The sequence below is a fragment of the Ochotona princeps genome, chromosome 12 (genome assembly GCF_030435755.1).
Source record: "Ochotona princeps isolate mOchPri1 chromosome 12, mOchPri1.hap1, whole genome shotgun sequence".
Classification (NCBI taxonomy): domain Eukaryota; kingdom Metazoa; phylum Chordata; class Mammalia; order Lagomorpha; family Ochotonidae; genus Ochotona; species Ochotona princeps.
Window position 1 is genome coordinate 27,637,792 of NC_080843.1, and position 18,473 is coordinate 27,656,264.

Below are 18,473 nucleotides of genomic sequence, written 5' to 3' on the forward strand. Positions count from 1 at the left end.
CCTTTGAGGAACTTAACTGTTGTGAGCTACTCTTTTCTCACATATTTCTTGGCTGTAATTCCCTGCCAGTGATTATGTATGCTTCCTCCCTCTATGCAGTTTTTGTGTTAATCTAAATGTATCTATAATGCTGTCGAATCCAATATCACATCATCTGCAGTTTTTCACTTTGGATACAAAATGTGCTGCAAGGGCCCAGCGTGATAGCATAGCGGTTAAAGTCCTCACCTTGAACACGCCAGGATCGCATATGGGCGCTGGTTCTGATCCCAGGGGTTCCACTTCCCTGCTTTGGGCCTGGGAAAACAGTCGAGGACGGCCCAAAACTTTAGCAAACTGCATCCATGTGGGAGACCTGGAAGAGGCTCTTAGCTTCGCATTGGCTCAGCTCCGGCTGTTGCAGCCACTTGAGGAGTGAGCCGTCAGATGAAAGATCTTCCTCTGTCTCTCCTACTCTCTGTATATCTGTCTTTCCAATGAAAATAATAAATCTTTAAAAAAATGTACTGCAAACAGTTCAGAACTCACCAAGAGTCAAACAATAACTAGCAATATTCTGTTTCTGAGAATTGTGTTCAGTTCTGGCTTTAATGGAAAAGAGTAAAACCAGTCAGCTAAGTAAGATTTACATGAATTTTGAAACTTGCCAAATTCGTATCAAATTCTTCTTAATTAAATAATAATGGACTAACTCTGAGCAATTGATAGTGTGTCCCTAAGACTTAGTGATATGGGACATTAGATAATAGGGTATGGAAATGTCAAGCCCTATTAAAGCAGACTAAGAGCAAAACAGGTTGGAAAGGGTAAATAGAGCAAATGCGAATGAGTGGCATGATAAGGAGTCGCTCTTGGTAATGAACGTGACACCATGAAGTTCCAGTTCAAGTAAGAGCTCAGAACTCCCACCTATGGTAACCCAGATAGCAAAACTAGTAGAGATCTCATAAGAAAACCACAGACCAGTAACCCTCATAAAGGAAGTTCAAAATCCCTCAGGGAACAAAAAAAGATTGAAGCAACATATAAAAGCAATTCCATTGCTTGTCGGTCTTTTGGCTAAGATCAAGTATAGAAACAATTGCATAAATGGATGAGTGAGATTAGCACACAGGAAGGAAGTTGGTAGGGCATCGATGACCATGGTATACCATATCAGCAGAACCAAAACCATGTGATCATCTCAGAAGATGTAGGGATAGCATCTGACAATGTCCAACATCCTTTCCTGATGAAAACACTCAAACACTCAGCACCCTAGAAATAGAAGAGAATACCCTCAGCCTGAGAAAGTGCATCTATGAAAACCTCATGCTTAAAGATCAAAGAGGAATTACTTCTCCTAAGATCAGGCAGGGTAGACACACTCCTAACATTCTAGCCAGGGCAGTTAAGAAAAGGAGCTACAAGAAACTGGAATTAGTAAGGAGAAATGAAAGCATCTCTATTTGCAGTTGACATGATCCTATATGGAGAAAATCCTGAAAAGTTTTCCTAAAGATTATTAGAACTAATAAAAAGGTTCAACAAGGCTGTAGGACAGAAGGTCAATATAAAGAAATCTATTGTGTTTCTGTATACTAATCTAGTATTAATATGCTAATATAGTATGCCAGTATAGCATTTCTATATACTAATAATAGAGGATCTGAAAATGAAACCAAGAACAGTCTCTTGTACAACAACATGAAAAACAAGAAAATACCGGGAATAAATTTAACAAAGAAAGTGTAAGACTTGAACATCGAAAAACATCAATTTAAAAATTATTTTAAACTTAAATGGAAAGATACTTTATGTTCATGGATTGAAAGGATAAATGTTAAGGCATCAACATTCTACAAATTATCCTGCAGATTCAGTGCAAACCCAATCCAAATTCCAGTGGCATTTTCTTTTGCAGAAAGTTGAGCAGACAATCTTAAACTTCTTATGGAAACAACCCTTGGGAAAACGAACAAATTTGAAAGAGTGGTGCTTTCTAATTCCTAAATGTGCTTCAAAGCTACAAAATCAAGAAAGGGTGGGACTGGGATCATTTATATCGAGCAAGGGGAGAGAAATAAGTCCAAGAACAAACCCTTAAATTTATAGCCAATGGAGTTTGACAAATGTACCAAGACAATTCAATGAAGAAAGAATAATGTTTTTCAACATTGTTATTGGAACAACCAAGTATTCACATGCAAAGGAAATAAAATTGAACTTCTTACAATCTACAAAAAAATTTAACTCAGATTGTACCATTGTTCCAGATTTAAGAGCTTCGTCTACAAAACTCCTAAAACGGAGTAAATCTTCAAGACTTTAGATTAGACAAAGCCATCTTAGGGGTTGCAACAGCAAATATATACATCACTTAAGAAATACTTGGGCTTCATAATAAATACATACATGTTTTGTGCTTTAAGGATGTGATTGTTAATGTGCAAAGATGGGCAAGAGTGGCACAGTGGGTTAAACCACCACTTAGGATGCCTGCTCCCTGATGGAGTGCCAAATGGAGCCCAGCTACTCCATTTCTGACCCAGTGTCTGCTAATGTAATCTCGGAGGCCGCAGATGACAGTTCAAGTGCCTGAGCCTCTGCTGCCGGTGACAGAAACCCAGATGGAGTGCTTGACTCTAAGCTTTGATCTGGTTTAGCCTTGGCTGTTGTGGGCTTTTGGGGAGTAAATGAGTAGATGAAAAAGCTCTCACTTGCTCTCTGTCATCAAGTAGATGAAAATGCACTTTTTTTTTGAAAAGGCAGCTCACAGAAAACATTTACAAGTCATAGCTAAGAAACTTAGCCACAGAGTACTTGAAGAAATCTTACCACTCAACAGTAAAAACACAATTTTAAAATGGGCGAGGCATGTGAGTAGACATTTCTCTAAAAAAGGTACACAAATGACCTATGAGCACTTCAAAAGATTCTCAATGTCATTAGTCATTAGGGAAATACTAATCAAAACCACAATGCAATCACACCTCCCTAAGATAGCTCAAATTAAAATGATAGATTTCATATAAAGAAATTCAGTCTTACAGTGCAGTTGAGATTGTAAAATGGCCCAGCCAGTTCAAAAAGCAATCTAGTAGTTCTTCAAAACATGAAATACAAACTTAACAATAGCCTGGTAATTCTGTCCCTAGGTACGTGACTGAGGTATTTGAAAGCATATGCATATGTTTGCAGCAGTGCTAATCACAAAGGCCAAAAAATATATGATGGAATCAGTTTAAATGCCCATTAATTAGTGAAAAGAGAAACAAAATGTGTTATGTCCAACTGTGAAATGTTCTTTGACCATAAAAAGCAATGAAGTATTGACATGCGCAGCAACACAAATGAACTTTGGAAAGAGCAAGATATGTTACACAATTCTATTTTTAAGTCCAGATTAGGAAAACCCAAAAGGACAAACAGAGGGAAGTTGACGTAGCCAAGAACTAGAGAAGAGGCCAAATGACTGCTGATGAGTATAAAGTTCTCTTTGGGAGTGATGGAAATGTTTTGGAACTAAATAAAGGTGATAGTTGCATGTTATATATGCACTGAACACTACTGAATCATACAGCTTGTGAGGGTGACTTGTACAGCATATGAATTATATGTTAGTAAAACCATTATTCCAACATAGAAGTATAAAAAGATTAAGAAATATTGGGGAACTGTTGGACGGTGATCAGCTTTCTGTTACTCTGAAATAAACTTTATGAAGTGTTTTTAAATATACATTTGACATGTGGGAATCTGAATGTCAAAGACAATGAATGTTCAAGATACCATAGCTAGTATGGTGTAATAAGCTGTAAAACAGCTAGGGGCAGACAATTGTTTCAAGGTTTATGATGCCACTTGGGAGAGTTGGTGTTGTCGTACAACAGTTTAAGCCACTGTTTGTGATGCTGGCATTCCATATTGAGGTCCCTGTTTGAGTCTCAGCCACCCTACTTCTAGTCCAGTTCTCTGCTGACACACTTGCAAATGCAGTAGAAGATGGCCAGGTGTATGGGTCCCTTCCATTCACGTGTGATCCTGATACAAATTCACTAGTTCCCGGTTCCGGCCTGCCCCAGACTTGGCTATTGCAATCATATGGGGAGCAAACAATGGATGAAAATTTCTTTTCTGTCTACTCCATTCTCTCTTTTCTCTTTCTGTCCTTCTCTGTGTATCAGTCTCCCCTTCATGTAAACATTTTGCAAATGAATAGATTAAGGTGCCAATTGGAAGTCAGCTTCCAGTCCCTCTTCCGATTTCAGTATCCTGGTCAAATGTGCATCCTTGGCAGCAGGAGGAGATAGTTGAAGCACCCGGGCTCCTGCCTCAGTCTCTCTGTCTCTGTCTCTCTCTCTCTCCCCTCCCTCCCTCCCTCCCTCCTTCCCTCCCTCCCTCCCTGTGTGTGTACATCTTGCCTTTCAAACAAATAGAATTTTAAATAGTGATTTTTAACAAGGGATGTGTTTAGACTTTCAGATTATAATTCCTCTATTTTTCCTCTGCCCCCAAATTGGAGACTTTCTGGTTGTGTTTTCTTTCTTTCTTAAGGATTACAGAAGCCTATTGATTGTGAAACTTCCATTTGGAGGTCTGCAGATTTCCTATTCGGATTTCACATGACCTTGTACATTGTAAAGGACAGCATGCTCTGTTTTTTTGTGTCTGCTTCCCTGCTCATCATGAAGCATTCACCTGATTTGGAAAAGACTTCATGGGATCTACATTTAAAACACCACTGTATACAGTCAAAACATGCAGCTTTATGTCTCAGATCTCACAGTGGGAAAGAAGCACCAGAGCTTAGGCTGTTGTTTCTGAGTTCCTAGCAGCCAAAGCAAAGGCTAAATAGGATGTGGTTTATCATTCCATCTGATGAAAAGATGGGAAAATGTGATATTGCCAAGTAGGTTTTCTTTCACACTCAGTAAAAATTACCACAGACATCTTTCTACAGCTTCATGGGAGAGTGGACAGGCTCTCAGTCAGGAAACCCAGTGTCTGGTTCCAGGTATTTGCCTATATGGCATTAACATAGTGATTAGAGTCATCTTTCTTTAGCATTAGTATCCTCATGTAGTCAATGTTCCCCAAATATGAATAAAGGTCATATTAATATGCCTCTGTGTGTCTCCAACATTAATTCAACTTGATACTTAAAACCTAATTGAAGTTTTCAAAAAGAGAAATTAAAAGGAGGTAAATTATTCCTTTCCGGATGAGAAGAGTTTTGTTTTTCTCCAAAGTTCAAATACATAGACATGTTATGGTACGAGAAATGCTTACGTGTGGCACCAGATAGCCATTTTGGCCACAGAAACTTAAGTTGACCATTATGAGTGAGTTTGACTTGATCTTGTTATTATATATCCCCATGCATGCAATAAAAACTTGCAATGATTTATGTAAGCTTAAGTACCAGGTAGTTAGTGATATAATTTCAGTGCTCTTTAATAAAACTGATCTCTAGTGTAACATAGATCTGGTTAACGATCAGCATAAAATTGATGGAGGCCTGTTTTGATGGTCATGTCAAAAGTTGATTTTATGGTTGCATTATAATGTCTCATTGGAGCTATATATTTGGAACCTCTTATGCAAAGTTTAATATTTAAAACATAGAGTCTCATTATATACTGTGTTTGCCTGGGGTACAGCCATGGAGGACAACCTTATTACTGAATCTGCTGTAGAAGAAGATTCTTTGGACGTAGAAAATGAGCCTTCTGAGTGGGGCCGCCCTCCAGCCGCGTGGTGAGGTCCCCGTGGATCTGCTGGAGAAATTTCTCAGACTGGACTGTGCGTCCCCACTTCCTGCCTCACTTCCTCTCCCTTCACACTCTCAAACATCTGTTAATGATGTCAGCTTCCACAGGGGCACGTGTGAGACTTTATCTTCCTCTTTGAGTAGCTTAAAGTTTACCCCTAGTCAAATGGGGGAATCTCTTTTTCTAATTTCGCATAATTTTTAGAGAGTGTCACAGTCAGTGGTGTTTGAGTGTCACCCAGTGAAACCAGAAGTAAAACTGCTCTTACAAGGCTCTAGGAATGGTAGGGCCTGGGTCACAGGGTGGAGGGCAGGGCTTGACTGTAGGCATCCAGATTAAAATAATTACCTGTCATCCCTTTCTGACCTAGAAAGTGGTTTTGAGGTTCCCTTAATCCTCTCAACTGCAACTCCTGGCAAAAAGCATAACTTAAGCAACAATGTTTTCCAAAGAACCTTTCTGTTGCTCTAAAATATTTGACTAAGTTTTGTTACCTTCCATTCAGTGAGTATGGGCAATGTAATTCAGAAATCCAGCCTGTTCAGAAATGCTTATTTCATCCTACATTATGAACCGATCTTATGGAAGTAAGGTCTTAACAGTATATAAAATGCCCGCCCCCAAAGTAACCATTCTGAATGACACTGTATAACAGTGTTAGACCATTTTTGTTAGTAAACAATTCTCTTTCAGCCTGTAGTCTGTTTCCATCCTAAGGCTTGATAATACCAATCTTAGCTAATGCAATTGGTGATTCTTTTTTTTTCTATTTTAATTGCCTTACACCTTTTGTTTAATAGAATTATATTCTTACTTTCTAAAACAGAGTGAACTGAAAAAGGGAAAAAGATATGCTTGATTTTGTATTTTCTACTAATCTAAAAAATTATCTAAACAAATATGTCATACTGTTACATCCCAATAAAATCATGATATACTGTGAAGCTATCTGTAGGCTTCCCCTTCCCCACACGAAAAAAGGCTCATTTGCAAACACATTGTCTTTTCATTTGTCTTTTAGGTGATGTTATATGTTTAAATAAAACAGTGATTACAAATATTTTGAACATACTCTGTTCATACAAGTTGTAAAATGCATTTGAATCTATTGAATATTGAATCTATGCAAGAGTGAATTTTTTGACATTTTGGCAAATGCATTGGTCTGTATTTGTATATTTTGTGAAAAACATTTTTACTGGATCTGTATTTAATCATGAAATGCCGTAATGCCTTAATCACAGCTCTCAGAAACCATGGCAGCTACAAATCTTACAGTTTCAATCTGTTCAAAAACACTTTTCCAAAATGAAAGCGCAGAGAGTAGTGGAAGAGGAACTTTGTGCCGGTGAGTCTGCTCTGCCTGTGGCTGGCCAGGGGGCAGGGGGCGCCTCTCTGTGACCCCTTTCCCGAGTGAGTGTCCTGGGAAAGACATTGATGTGCCTTGATAGGAACTTGAATCTGGCGTAGTATGAAAGATAAAGATGAAGATGTCTGCTTCTGAGAGCCATCTGCTGGCTGAGAAACGCCTAGAAAATCACCCAGTTTCTGAGCTTATCCTCATAAATAGAATTTCCTTTACTGGGAGGTTTGTAAATCCTGCTGAACTGAAGTCTTATCAGCTCTTGTTTGATGTAGGGCTTCAATAATGCATTCCAAAAGTGACATTTGCTTGCCTAACAAGGAGGTGGTTCTACTTACAGGTATTTTATGGCACAAGGCAATTCAAAATTCCTGTAGGTAATATTTCATGTCTTATTCAAGTAATCTTGAAATAAACTTTGAAAGCAGGAGAAAATTTATTTCTCTGAACAGTGCTATCACTTACCTTACCGCAACAGTGTCGTGTCGCTGACAAAAGCATTGTGGGCCATGGCCAAGCTCACCCCTTTAAAGAACATTTTCCTAGGAAGAAATGGATGCTTTTCAACAACTGTTAAACAATATGCATTTAGAAATTCTAAAGGTTTATTTATTTATTTGAAAGGCAAAATTAAAGAGACAAACAGAGATCTTTGATGCTGCGGTTTATTCCCCAAAAGCATACAGTGACCCCACCCAAGTCTCCCACATGAGTCACAGTGGCCCAAGCATCCGGGCTATTTTCCCCTGCTTTCAAGACACATTAGCAGAGACCTGGATCAGAAGGGAAGCAGCCAGGACTGGAAAGAGCACTGTTGGAGGATGTCACTCTCCCAGATGGTAGCTTACCTCACCAGACCCCAGAATTCCAGCCCAGAACGTACTTTCTTAGTTAAATAAATAGTAAGTAAGTGTACTGGTACCCCTCTGATAGTATTTATGAGACACTGTACTGTGAAATTCTTAAGTAGAAAGTAATCACGCTTTAAGTGCCTTTGTTTTAGATGGGTTAGAGAAGGACATTCTAAATATATATATATATATATATATATTTGAAGTTTAAAAAATGTTTATTTTCTTAAATCCACTGCATTCACAAGATATTAATACTTCTAATATTTATCATTTCTACCAGCTTCAACATTATCATATATGTTTTAAATATATTTTAAATTTAAATATATAATAAAAATATATAACATTATATATTACACATATATATAAAATATTATATACAACACATATAATATACTATATATTATATGTGACATATGTGATGTGTTACATATATTACACATATATACTATGTTATATATATTATATAAAATGTTGTCATGTAATGGTGGATAACTCCAATGTCTCGTTGAAGCAGTGTGATGTGTCAGTTACGGTGACCTGGGTTCACTTCTCAGCACGGCCACTGACTCTGCCTTGACTGTGGCCTTCACTGCTCTGTGCCTCAGTTTCCCTATCTGTAAAACTGAGACACTCCCAGCGTGGACGTCACAGGCTTGCCTGGAGGCTTAAGCAGGGCCTGCCACAGAGCACTCATTCTGTAAGTCAGGTTCAGCTGTTGTTGTGCCGGCCCTGCTCCTTTGAGTTCCACTGAGAGCAAGTTTGAATTTGCCAAAGCACCTTCAATTCTGTTTGCTGTTCTTGTTTTTAAATGGTGGATGTGTGTCCTCTTGGCAGCCTCGAATGAATATCCTGGACTCCCCACCCCCCATCCCCGACTTTTTTAAGCTCCAAGAGAAACTCCAATTTCAGTGAAGGGCATCTCATCACACTGAGGTCGCCTGTGACAAATGGTCTTTTATTACCTGCTGATTACAGTTAACCCTAATTTCTTTCATGGCAGCCATGCGGTACCGTCAATTTAAATAGAGCTGTTCCTGGATCTGACTTTCCGAGCCTCTCTGGGTTTCACTCTAATTTAACTTGCCATTCCGAGTGGGACTGTTGTGCAGCCGAAGTCATGATTCACTCATCTGTTCTCTCTACATCTAATTACTACAGTGTGGTGCCTGCGAGGCCCCCTCAGGCCCTCGTTCACTGCTCTAAATGGTCTAACCTTCTGGGGAAGGAAATGTGCCCTCCGTTATTATTCTTTGGACCTACAGAGATGTATTTAGTACAAAATTTGGGAACACAGTAGCAACTGTTTTTACCTCGGCCATTTTTATCTCACCAAGCTTGTTTTTTTTTTTTTTTTTTAAAGATTTTATTCATTTTATTACAGCCAGATATACAGAGAGGAGGAGAGACAGAGAGGAAGATCTTCCGTCCGATGATTCACTCCCCAAGTGAGCCGCAACGGGCCGGTGCGCGCCGATCCGATGCCGGGAACCAGGAACCTCTTCCGGGTCTCCCACGCGGGTGCAGGGTCCCAATGCATTGGGCCGTCCTCAACTGCTTTCCCAGGCCACAAGCAGGGAGCTGGATGGGAAGTGGAGCTGCCGGGATTAGAACCGGCGCCCATATGGGATCCCGGGGCTTTCAAGGCGAGGACTTTAGCCGCTAGGCCACGCCGCCGGGCCCAATCTCACCAAGCTTGTTACCAAGAATTGCCAGAAGCATTCCGCACAGGTAGTAGCCATGGAACACGCCCATCTTTCAGGACAAGACCAGTCTTTAAGGCAAATAAAAGTCAGATTGCACACATTGAAGGATGCTGCATATGTGTTCCATACAAACAAAGGGCACGGGGAGGGCATGGCAGACACTGAAAGCACAGACAGGGCTCCGTCACCAAACGGGGCTGGGGCTGTGGAGCCCCGTGGTGACGTGGGCAGCGAGTCCTGCTGGGAGGAGAGCAGCGCCCTTTCCCCACTTCCTCTGTGCCTAGATGCTTTCTGGAAATCAAAGGTTAGGCTTAAGCAGCTTCATGGGCCAGCACAGAGAATTTTTATTGTCAGCAGTGTATAACCATGCCCTGCTCTTGAACTCGGATGTAAACCCTTAGATACCTGCCTTTTTAATCTGCTACTCAGATGCCCTGATTTCTAAGAGTATTTAAAAAAAAATGGGGACATGGTTACAAGTAGGACCTGGATTATCAAGATCTGAAGATTTACAATCAAAGAATTTTAGCAAGGATCAGTTAAAACAAAAAATCAACTGCTGAATTAAATTTAAAAATCTGGTGACACCTAGCTTAATACACTTATTTTTTCTATTGAGGAAACATCTCTTTAATGTCAACAATGTCTCAAGTTCAGGACACACACACGTTAGTACCGTGACTGTCCCCTTTCTAGTTGTGGACTTGGCTAGGTCATAGCCCCGGACCACAGCCGTGTTCTACCTAAGTACCACCAACTGTGGGATGGTGCTGTGACCCCAGCACGCCTGCGGGCCTCCCTGCAGCTGCACTGTCTGCCTGCTCTCCTGTGTTCAAGTTCTTCTGCCCTTGGCTCTTCCTTCACCCCAGTTCCACCCTCACCCCACTGCCTTTCCACAAAGAGCACATAAGTTCTAAAAGGTGACCTTAAACATTACTTTTAAGATCTATTTATGTATTTATTTAAAAGCAAAGTTACAAAAGGAGACAGAGAAAGTAGAGAGGGAGGGAGAGAAGAGAGACACTTTCACTGATTAATCACTTTCACTGATTAATTCTCCAAATGACTGCAGTAGCCAAGCCTAGGGCCAGGTGAAGTCAGGAGGCAAGAGCTTCCTCCAGGTCTCCCATGTGGGTGCAGGAGCCCAAGCACTTGGGCCGTCTTCTGCTTTCCCAGAACATTAACAGGGAATTAGATTTGAAGTGGATCACCCGGGACTCATTATATGCCACAGTACCAGCCTCAAGATTTCTTTCTATCTTCTGAGGCTATCTGCCACTGAAAAGAGAGATTATAGATCATGTATCTAGTGAATGTCATTTCAAAGCCAGTTTCACAAGGGGGCACCTATTCGTTACACGGAGCCTTTTAACTTTTTAAAAAATGATATTCGTTGCACAGTGACAGTTAGTTGCTCTGTAGAATATTCCAGAGTATTTTACTTTTGAATCTGGAAAAGCAGAGCATGAGCTCATCTAGCATTCAGATCACTCACCTAATATGTCTTTCATTTGGATATGGATTAAAACGTCTTTCTTTCCCCTGGCCTGCCCTAAGTGTAAGTAGCGGATGGAGTATGTAATGGCATGGCCTTGTCCCTCCCGTAAAATCTGTTCAGTACTGCCACAATGTCTGTTTATTTTCATCATTGCATATATAAGCAGTTCAACGTTCCCTTTTTATCATGCATAGTTTTACCTGTTCCAGGAGTCGTCCAGTGCCGGAACGTACCTTGTCAGAAGTGACTCCAGCCAGTCTTTCTTGAGACACAACAGTCACACTGTTTTGTCTCTTTTCACACTGTTTTGATTGTAGTATATTTCCACAGTACACTACAATCCTTGCAGCTAAATTAGCTGCATGGAAAACCACAAATCTACATTGATTGATAAGAAGGCTACAAAAAGCGACTTAGCCATACTCACAAATGTTCTTTTCTTCCACTAAGACAGATTTTACAAAATATTCTTGGAAACCCAGGTAGATAAATATCATTTATATCTGATCTTACCAAATACACAGCTTTGGCTGCCTAATGTGTTATTTGTATAAGGAAGGAAGACATTGAAAACCTAAAAGGCACCATATGTAGGAGACGTTTAAAAACATTTGCCCAAGCAATCTAACAGTGCAGTGTTAGAAGTTTCTAAGTCTGTCCTTAGAAAATGAATTTTTTAAAAAAGATTTATTGATTTTACTTGAAAGAGTTACAGAGAGAGAGAGAGGGAGGGTGGGAGAGACAGAAAGATCTTTCATCAGCTGGTTCATTGTCGGAATGGCCGCGACAACCAGGCCTGGTCCGGACCAAAGCCGGGAACCAGGAGCTGCTTCTGCCTCGCCCATGTGAGTGCAAGGGCCTAAGGCCTTGGGCCAGCCTCCACGGGCTTCCCAGGCCATTGGCAGGGAGCCGGATCAGCGGATCAGAAATAGAGAACCTAGGCTAGAACCAGCACCTAGACAGGGTGGCGGCACTGCAGGCAGGAGATTAGCTTGTTGTGTCATCTTGAGGACCCCAGGAAGTGAGTTTTTACAACTCTGAGATGACGATTCATTAAACTTATATTCCATGAAAGCTAAGGGTGTACAAACTGTAGCTCTTAGAAAAAATATGTGGTATTTTTTAAAAAAGATTTATTTATTTGTTTATGTATTTATGTATAAGTCAGATTTACAAAGAGGAGGAGAGACAGAAAGATCTTCCAGGTAGCCGCAACAGCTGGAGCTGAGCCGATCCAAAGCCAGGAGCCAGGAGCTTCTTCTGATCTCCCATGTGGGTGCAGGATCCCAAGGCTTTGGGCTGTCCTCGACTGCTTTCCCAGGCCACAGGCAGAGATCCAGAAGGGAAGTGAGCAGCCGGGATATAAACCAATGCCCATATGGGATCCCGGCACATGCAAAGCAAGGACTTTAGCCACTAGGCTACTGTGTCGGACCCATTACGTGGTATTTGTATAAGTGAAGTTGTATTGGAATCTAGCAACACTCCTAGTGATACTGTCTGGAGTGAAGTGTGTAGCTGAACAATTAGGATGCTATTACATCCCAAGACAGACTATGTGGCCTTGATTCTGTCATCAGCTTACTGCCATTTTAGCAACGCTGATGGCTCAGATACTTGGGTTCCTGTACCCAGGCTCTGGCCTCAGCCCACCCCTGTCTGTTGTCTATATTTGGGTTGTGAACCCAGCTGTTGTAATGCATTTCTCACACTTTTTGCCTCTCAGATGGAAAAAAATTAAAAACATATATATGTTGTCTGTAACTGTTTTCATGAGACAGTTGCCAAGTTGCCTAATTACAACCTGAGACTGTGTGTAGCCCTCAAAGTTGAGATATTTACTGTCTAGCCCTTCCAGAAAAAAATTTGAGTGACCTTAATCCAAGTTGAATTGTCAGGTATTGTTAAATGCATCATTACTTTATGTAGCACTAACAAAGAAAAAATGAAGACGTTAAATTATGAAAAAACTTACTTGGAGTCAATACATTATTTTATGTGTGTGTGTGTATATACAAACATATGTATATAGTGTTTTAATGCGTTACATTGTATGTAGCACAAGGTATAAATCTCAGATGCTAATGGTTGACTAAATAGAGGGATGGAATGGTTTGTGAAGTACTTGTTTGACCTTGAAAGCTGCCCAGCAGAAGTTGGCATTTGGCAAGGGGGGACAGTGCCGCTTGTGTTGTCCACACCCCTCCCCGGCAGCAGGCCTGGTTCTGCCAATTCCAGTTTCCTGAAAATGCCCTGCCGTCAGGCAGCAGGTGGTAGCTCATATCCCGGGATCACAGTCGTGCAAACGGGATACCCAGATTACATTCCAGGCTCTTGGCTCTGGCCTGGCCCAGTCCCCAGCTACTGTAGGCATTTGATGGGAGACAGATGGGAGATTTCCATCTTTTTCACTGTGTCTCTGTCTTTTTTTTAAGTAAAAATACTACATTTTTTGGTGTGAGTACATATGTGTACAGGTAAACAAAATTCCAAAGAATTTGACAGATCTAGGAAAAGTGGTGATTATGGTTTCCCTTGGGATGAGGTGGAAGGACCAACATGATGGTGAGAACCAGTGGGCAGCTTTATCTTTCTCTGCATTGTTCGGTTCTGTAAAAACAAACAATATGCTAGTAAAAAGTGATGTATTACAGCATCAAAACATGAAAAGCCTGGAAGGAAACATGTCAGAATATTAACAGTGGCGAATATCTTTATAGTTCAAATCTGTGAGATGACTTTTTCTAATCATATTTCAGTGTAATTTTAAAGATTTTTATGGTTGACAGAAAAAGGGATGAGTCATACTCTTCACTTCTGTCTCAATCAAAAGAGATTAAAGTTTGGAAAAGCACGTATTAATCAGTTACCTGACATTACTACCTAATCCTGTTTTTCAACCACGGCATTAAACTGAAACAACATGCAAGTCAGGGCCAAATTTCATAGCTGAAACCTTTTTTTTTCATAATAGTGGAACAGCTAATCTTTAAATACAATACACTTTATCCCTACCATGAAAAATCACCAGCTCAAAAAGTTAAATGTCAGGTGTACCTTAGCAAACAGAAATAGCTTGTCATGAGTCATGTTATTGATGTACTGATGTCATTTCTTTCAGCCTGACCTCACTTGTTTCAAAACCTACATTGTGATTTTACACGGTTTTGTATGTTGCGGCATGCAGCTCAAACCCTGCAGTGACTTTTTAAACTCACTCATTTTGTCATGAGTCAATAGCAGGGCTCCCTAAAAATATCTCTATAAAAATATTCAGAAGTTCAAGACTTTGAGGTTTGGGTCTGCGCCTCTCTGATTGCCCCTTCTGATGGTGGGGATTGTAATGGTGGTGGTTTTAAAACGTGTCTTTTACTCCCTGAGAATGTTTCACCAGAAATAAACCATGTTGCCTGCCTTTGGCCTTAAAGATAGATGCATCCAAGACAGTGATGGCAGGCAGTGTGGTCCTTGACTCTGGGCGCTGGAGACTCTGAGACCAGGCGGGTGCTCAGGCCTCCGGGCCCAACTTCTGTCACGGTGTCCTGCTTCTCACCAGACACTTACATTCTCTCTTCTTCCAGTTCGATCTCACCGTTTAGTATTGAGAGCACAAGGCGCCAGAGACGATCCGAATCACCGGACTCCAGAAAGCGGCGAATCCACAGATGTGATTTTGAGGGATGCAACAAAGTGTATACAAAAAGTTCTCACCTGAAGGCTCATCGGAGGACACACACAGGTACCGCTCTGAGGGCTCACAGAAGGGTCAGTAGATGTTCAAAAAGGATCACCCACTGGCCTCCATCCAGCGCCATTAATCGGCCATAAAAGGCAGTTTGTACTCATCTGTCGTATGAATGTCTTTAAACAGTTCCTCGTAAATGCAGGGGTCATGAAAGATCTGTGAATGGACTTCAGATATTTTTTTGCACCGGATCATCTATTAATGCTTTTTTCCACAAATATTTTGAAGTGTCTTCATACATTGCAAATTTCACTTATTTCTTCTAAATATAATGCATTCTCTCTCTCTCCCTTTCTCTCTCACTCTCTGTTAAAAAAAAAAAGGCTTAAGTCTTCATGAATTTTAGGATCGAATCAGGTGTTTCTTCTGTGATGTGTGGGCTTTTCACATGGAGTGAATGAAGTAGTTTGTTTCCTAATCACCATTGCCCTTAAATCACTACGTGGTGTATCATGTTTAAAAATGTTTACTTTGGAGACAGGTATTTAACCTAGCAGTTAAGGCAGCAGTTAAGTTGCCCTCCTTGTCCCATGCTGGAGTGCCTGATTTGAGAGTCCTAACTGCCTCTCTCTCTGCTTCTCAAATATAAAAATATTTAAAATCCACTTGGTATATCAAACAAGAAGCTGAACTAAAGCTTTCCCTTGAGGCTGGCATTGTACCCGTTCCTGCCTTAGGGCTTTTTTCACTCTTCATGCCTCTCCTCTTAATTCGCAGACTAAGCAATAAAAATAAAACTGATATCAACAGCCTAGTAGGAAATATTTGAAAATATTTTCACACATTTCTGTTTGCTTCTCTCTCTCTCTTTTTTCCCATAGTAGGAAGAGGATTTTTAGTAGTCATAGTTTACTAAGAAGGAAGTAAAGAATTCCCTGACTGTGCTGTCATCTCCCCACTTGCCCACCACCCACTCTCGGGGTCACTGAAGTGATGACTCACCTGCCCCACCCCTACCCTAGCATCTGCCTGGGCTGCCTCTCAGCCAGCATCGCTTGTCTGGGCTTCTGGGTTCTGCTGAGCACCAACAGCAGGAGGCACTGGCCAGACACAGTATGTGGGAGTTGGACCCATCATCAAATTGTCTTTTCTAGACAAAGTGGCTGGTGACCTCAGTGGGCGAGTCTCACAGAAACAGAACAGGGAAAGCTCACCCATGTTTCAGGCGAGGCTTGCCAGGAAGCAAGCCAGTCCAAGCCAGTGTCCAGCAGAGGGGTCAGACTTTAACATCTGCCTCTAACTGACAACCTTCGTGTTAAGATTCCTGTGTTAAGATTCCCATGTCAACCACAGTACAAGAACCACATTAGGTAGGCCATTTCTGGCTTAGCTAGCAAAATAATTTAAATTGCCACTTTTGCCATTTGTTAGCCTGTTATGGGTTGCGACTATGTCCAAAGTTGGGTTACAATGGCAAGACTCTAAACCTTGAGCCCAGACTTTGTTGTTTTACATTGAATTTCTGCTGTAGGAGCTTGCCTGAAGTCATAAAAGCATTAACTCTGGAGTGTTCGTTTGCTCATATAACAGGATATGCTTTGATACTTCTAAGATGGTCAGTTCAACATACTTTTCCTCTGGTCCATTCCTTATCCCCATTCCACTCCATTTTGGCCCCTTCCCTCTCTATTAATTGTGGTTTCCTTCTGAAAATTTTCATCTGTTTTTTTAGGCACTACTTTTAAATCAGTTTCTTTCGGATTAAGGCAAAGAATGAGTGTAAAGACGTAAATTGAATAAGCTTGTCTCATTATATTAGTAGGAAGAGAACACAAATCAAAGCAGGAAGTGTGATCAGGCCATCTGATAAACATCTTATGGGGCATTTCTGTTTAGAAAGAAATGACCTTTATTTCAAAGGATCATCATGTATTTTGAGTTATTCCTCTTCTCTCTGCACTTTGTGGAATATGTATCACCCTCATTTGCACACAGACATCTCTATTCCACTTTTCCAAGCAATAGAAAGTAAAGGATGATTTTAGCACACCTTAGAAGAGCTGAGAAGACATCGTTTATAAGTGATGGTTCAAACAGCATAACCTTCAACACCGGAACAGAATGAATGAGCTCGGCTTATACAGTGCGATCACAGAATCTGAGCATCAGAACCGACTTCCTGTATCCTAGCATCCACTGTGTTTTCTGATTAGGAGAACCCCCTGCTGTCATCTCTCACAGAGGGCGAGTCACTGCTGTGCAGGTTTCTGTACACTTGTGGGCACTTGGTTTTATTTGATCCTCACAAAAGCCTGCAGGGTACAGCTGCTGGGGTTTTGTTCTTGAACAACTCTGAGTCCTGGCTGAGTTAGGGTCCATAACACAAGTTTTTCCTTCTCTCTTCACACCCTTGGAGTGGCACCATACGCTTCTGCAAGATGAGTGGGTGAAATCTGAGAGCAGAGCCATCATCTCTGGCAGTGTTGGCACCTACATTCCTGCCTTCCTGTCTTTGTGGCGCGGGTTGCATCTCCGAGCTTTCTGGTTGAATGGACCGGTTCTGGTGACCACATTCTTCATTTCTTGCTGGCGCTGATGTTCCTCTGACCTCTGTCATGAGACAATCCACTTCTCTCAGCCATGTCTTTCTAAATACAACTTCAAATGATGGTTGCATCTGAATGATTTTATACCACAAAGGAGGGCAGAGATCCTGTTAATGTACTTATTATATTATATACAAAAAATAACTGTTACAGCTCTTAGAAGCTGACTGAGTTGGTCTAAGTAAGTCAAAAATTTCTGACTGTAACATCTTGTCTATCCCTTGTACCTACTGCTGACTTGTTTTAAACCTAAGCTTTCAATGTTTGGAGTTGGAGCTGTCCCTTCATGATGATATCCCCCAGGGGATGGTATGCTTCCCCGCCATTGACAAGGCTTAGGCACAGGCCAAGGACACAAGACAGATTCCCTACCCTGAGGGCTGTTGGACCTTTTCAAATCTAAGAAATAGTTACTCTAGACTCATCTTGTTGATTAGGGCCATTCTTGTATGTTTGAAAGAAAAGTTTTCTTTCTTTCTTTATTTGAAAAGTAGATGACATATGTCCTTGATATAGACATATCAAAGACAGACCAGAGTAAGTAAATCATGTGCAGGGGTAATATGTACCAGTCTGTTTCTTTGTGCCCCAAAATGAAGTAAGTATTTTAAGTGCAATTAATTCTGCGAAGAGGTGTGTGTCCAAAAGATCTGTGATGATCTAGTAATCTTAAATTAATATATTTATAGATATTTTACTTTGTACCTCTTGGCGCATAAGCTTATTGATATGATTCCTGATTCCCAATACAAAATGATACCCGATATTTTCATAATAAGGTATGTGATTTTGTACCTACGCCTGAAATTTGTTGTAGAAATTTCTTTAAACCAAACTAAACATTCAAATCTGGGATTTAGATTCATAAATCGATTTTCTTCAATTTATATGCTTATTTATTTGAAAGAGTTACGGAGAGAAATAGAGCAAGACCTTCCACTTGCTCCGCAAATGGCTGTAATGACTGATGCTGGGTCAGACTGAAGCCAGGAGCTTGGAATTCCCTCC

General features: G+C 40.8%; 1 protein-coding gene across 7 annotated transcripts in view; it reads left to right on the forward strand.

Annotated features, from left to right (window-relative positions):
* Positions 1-18,473, forward strand: part of KLF12 (KLF transcription factor 12) — a 427,134-nt gene that overhangs the window by 395,317 nt on the left and 13,344 nt on the right. For all 7 annotated transcript variants that reach the window (XM_058670657.1, XM_058670654.1, XM_058670652.1 and 4 more), the window contains one exon: positions 14,756-14,913. In XM_058670657.1, the coding sequence (XP_058526640.1) occupies positions 14,756-14,913 (158 nt within the window). The remainder of the gene's footprint in view (positions 1-14,755; positions 14,914-18,473) is intronic.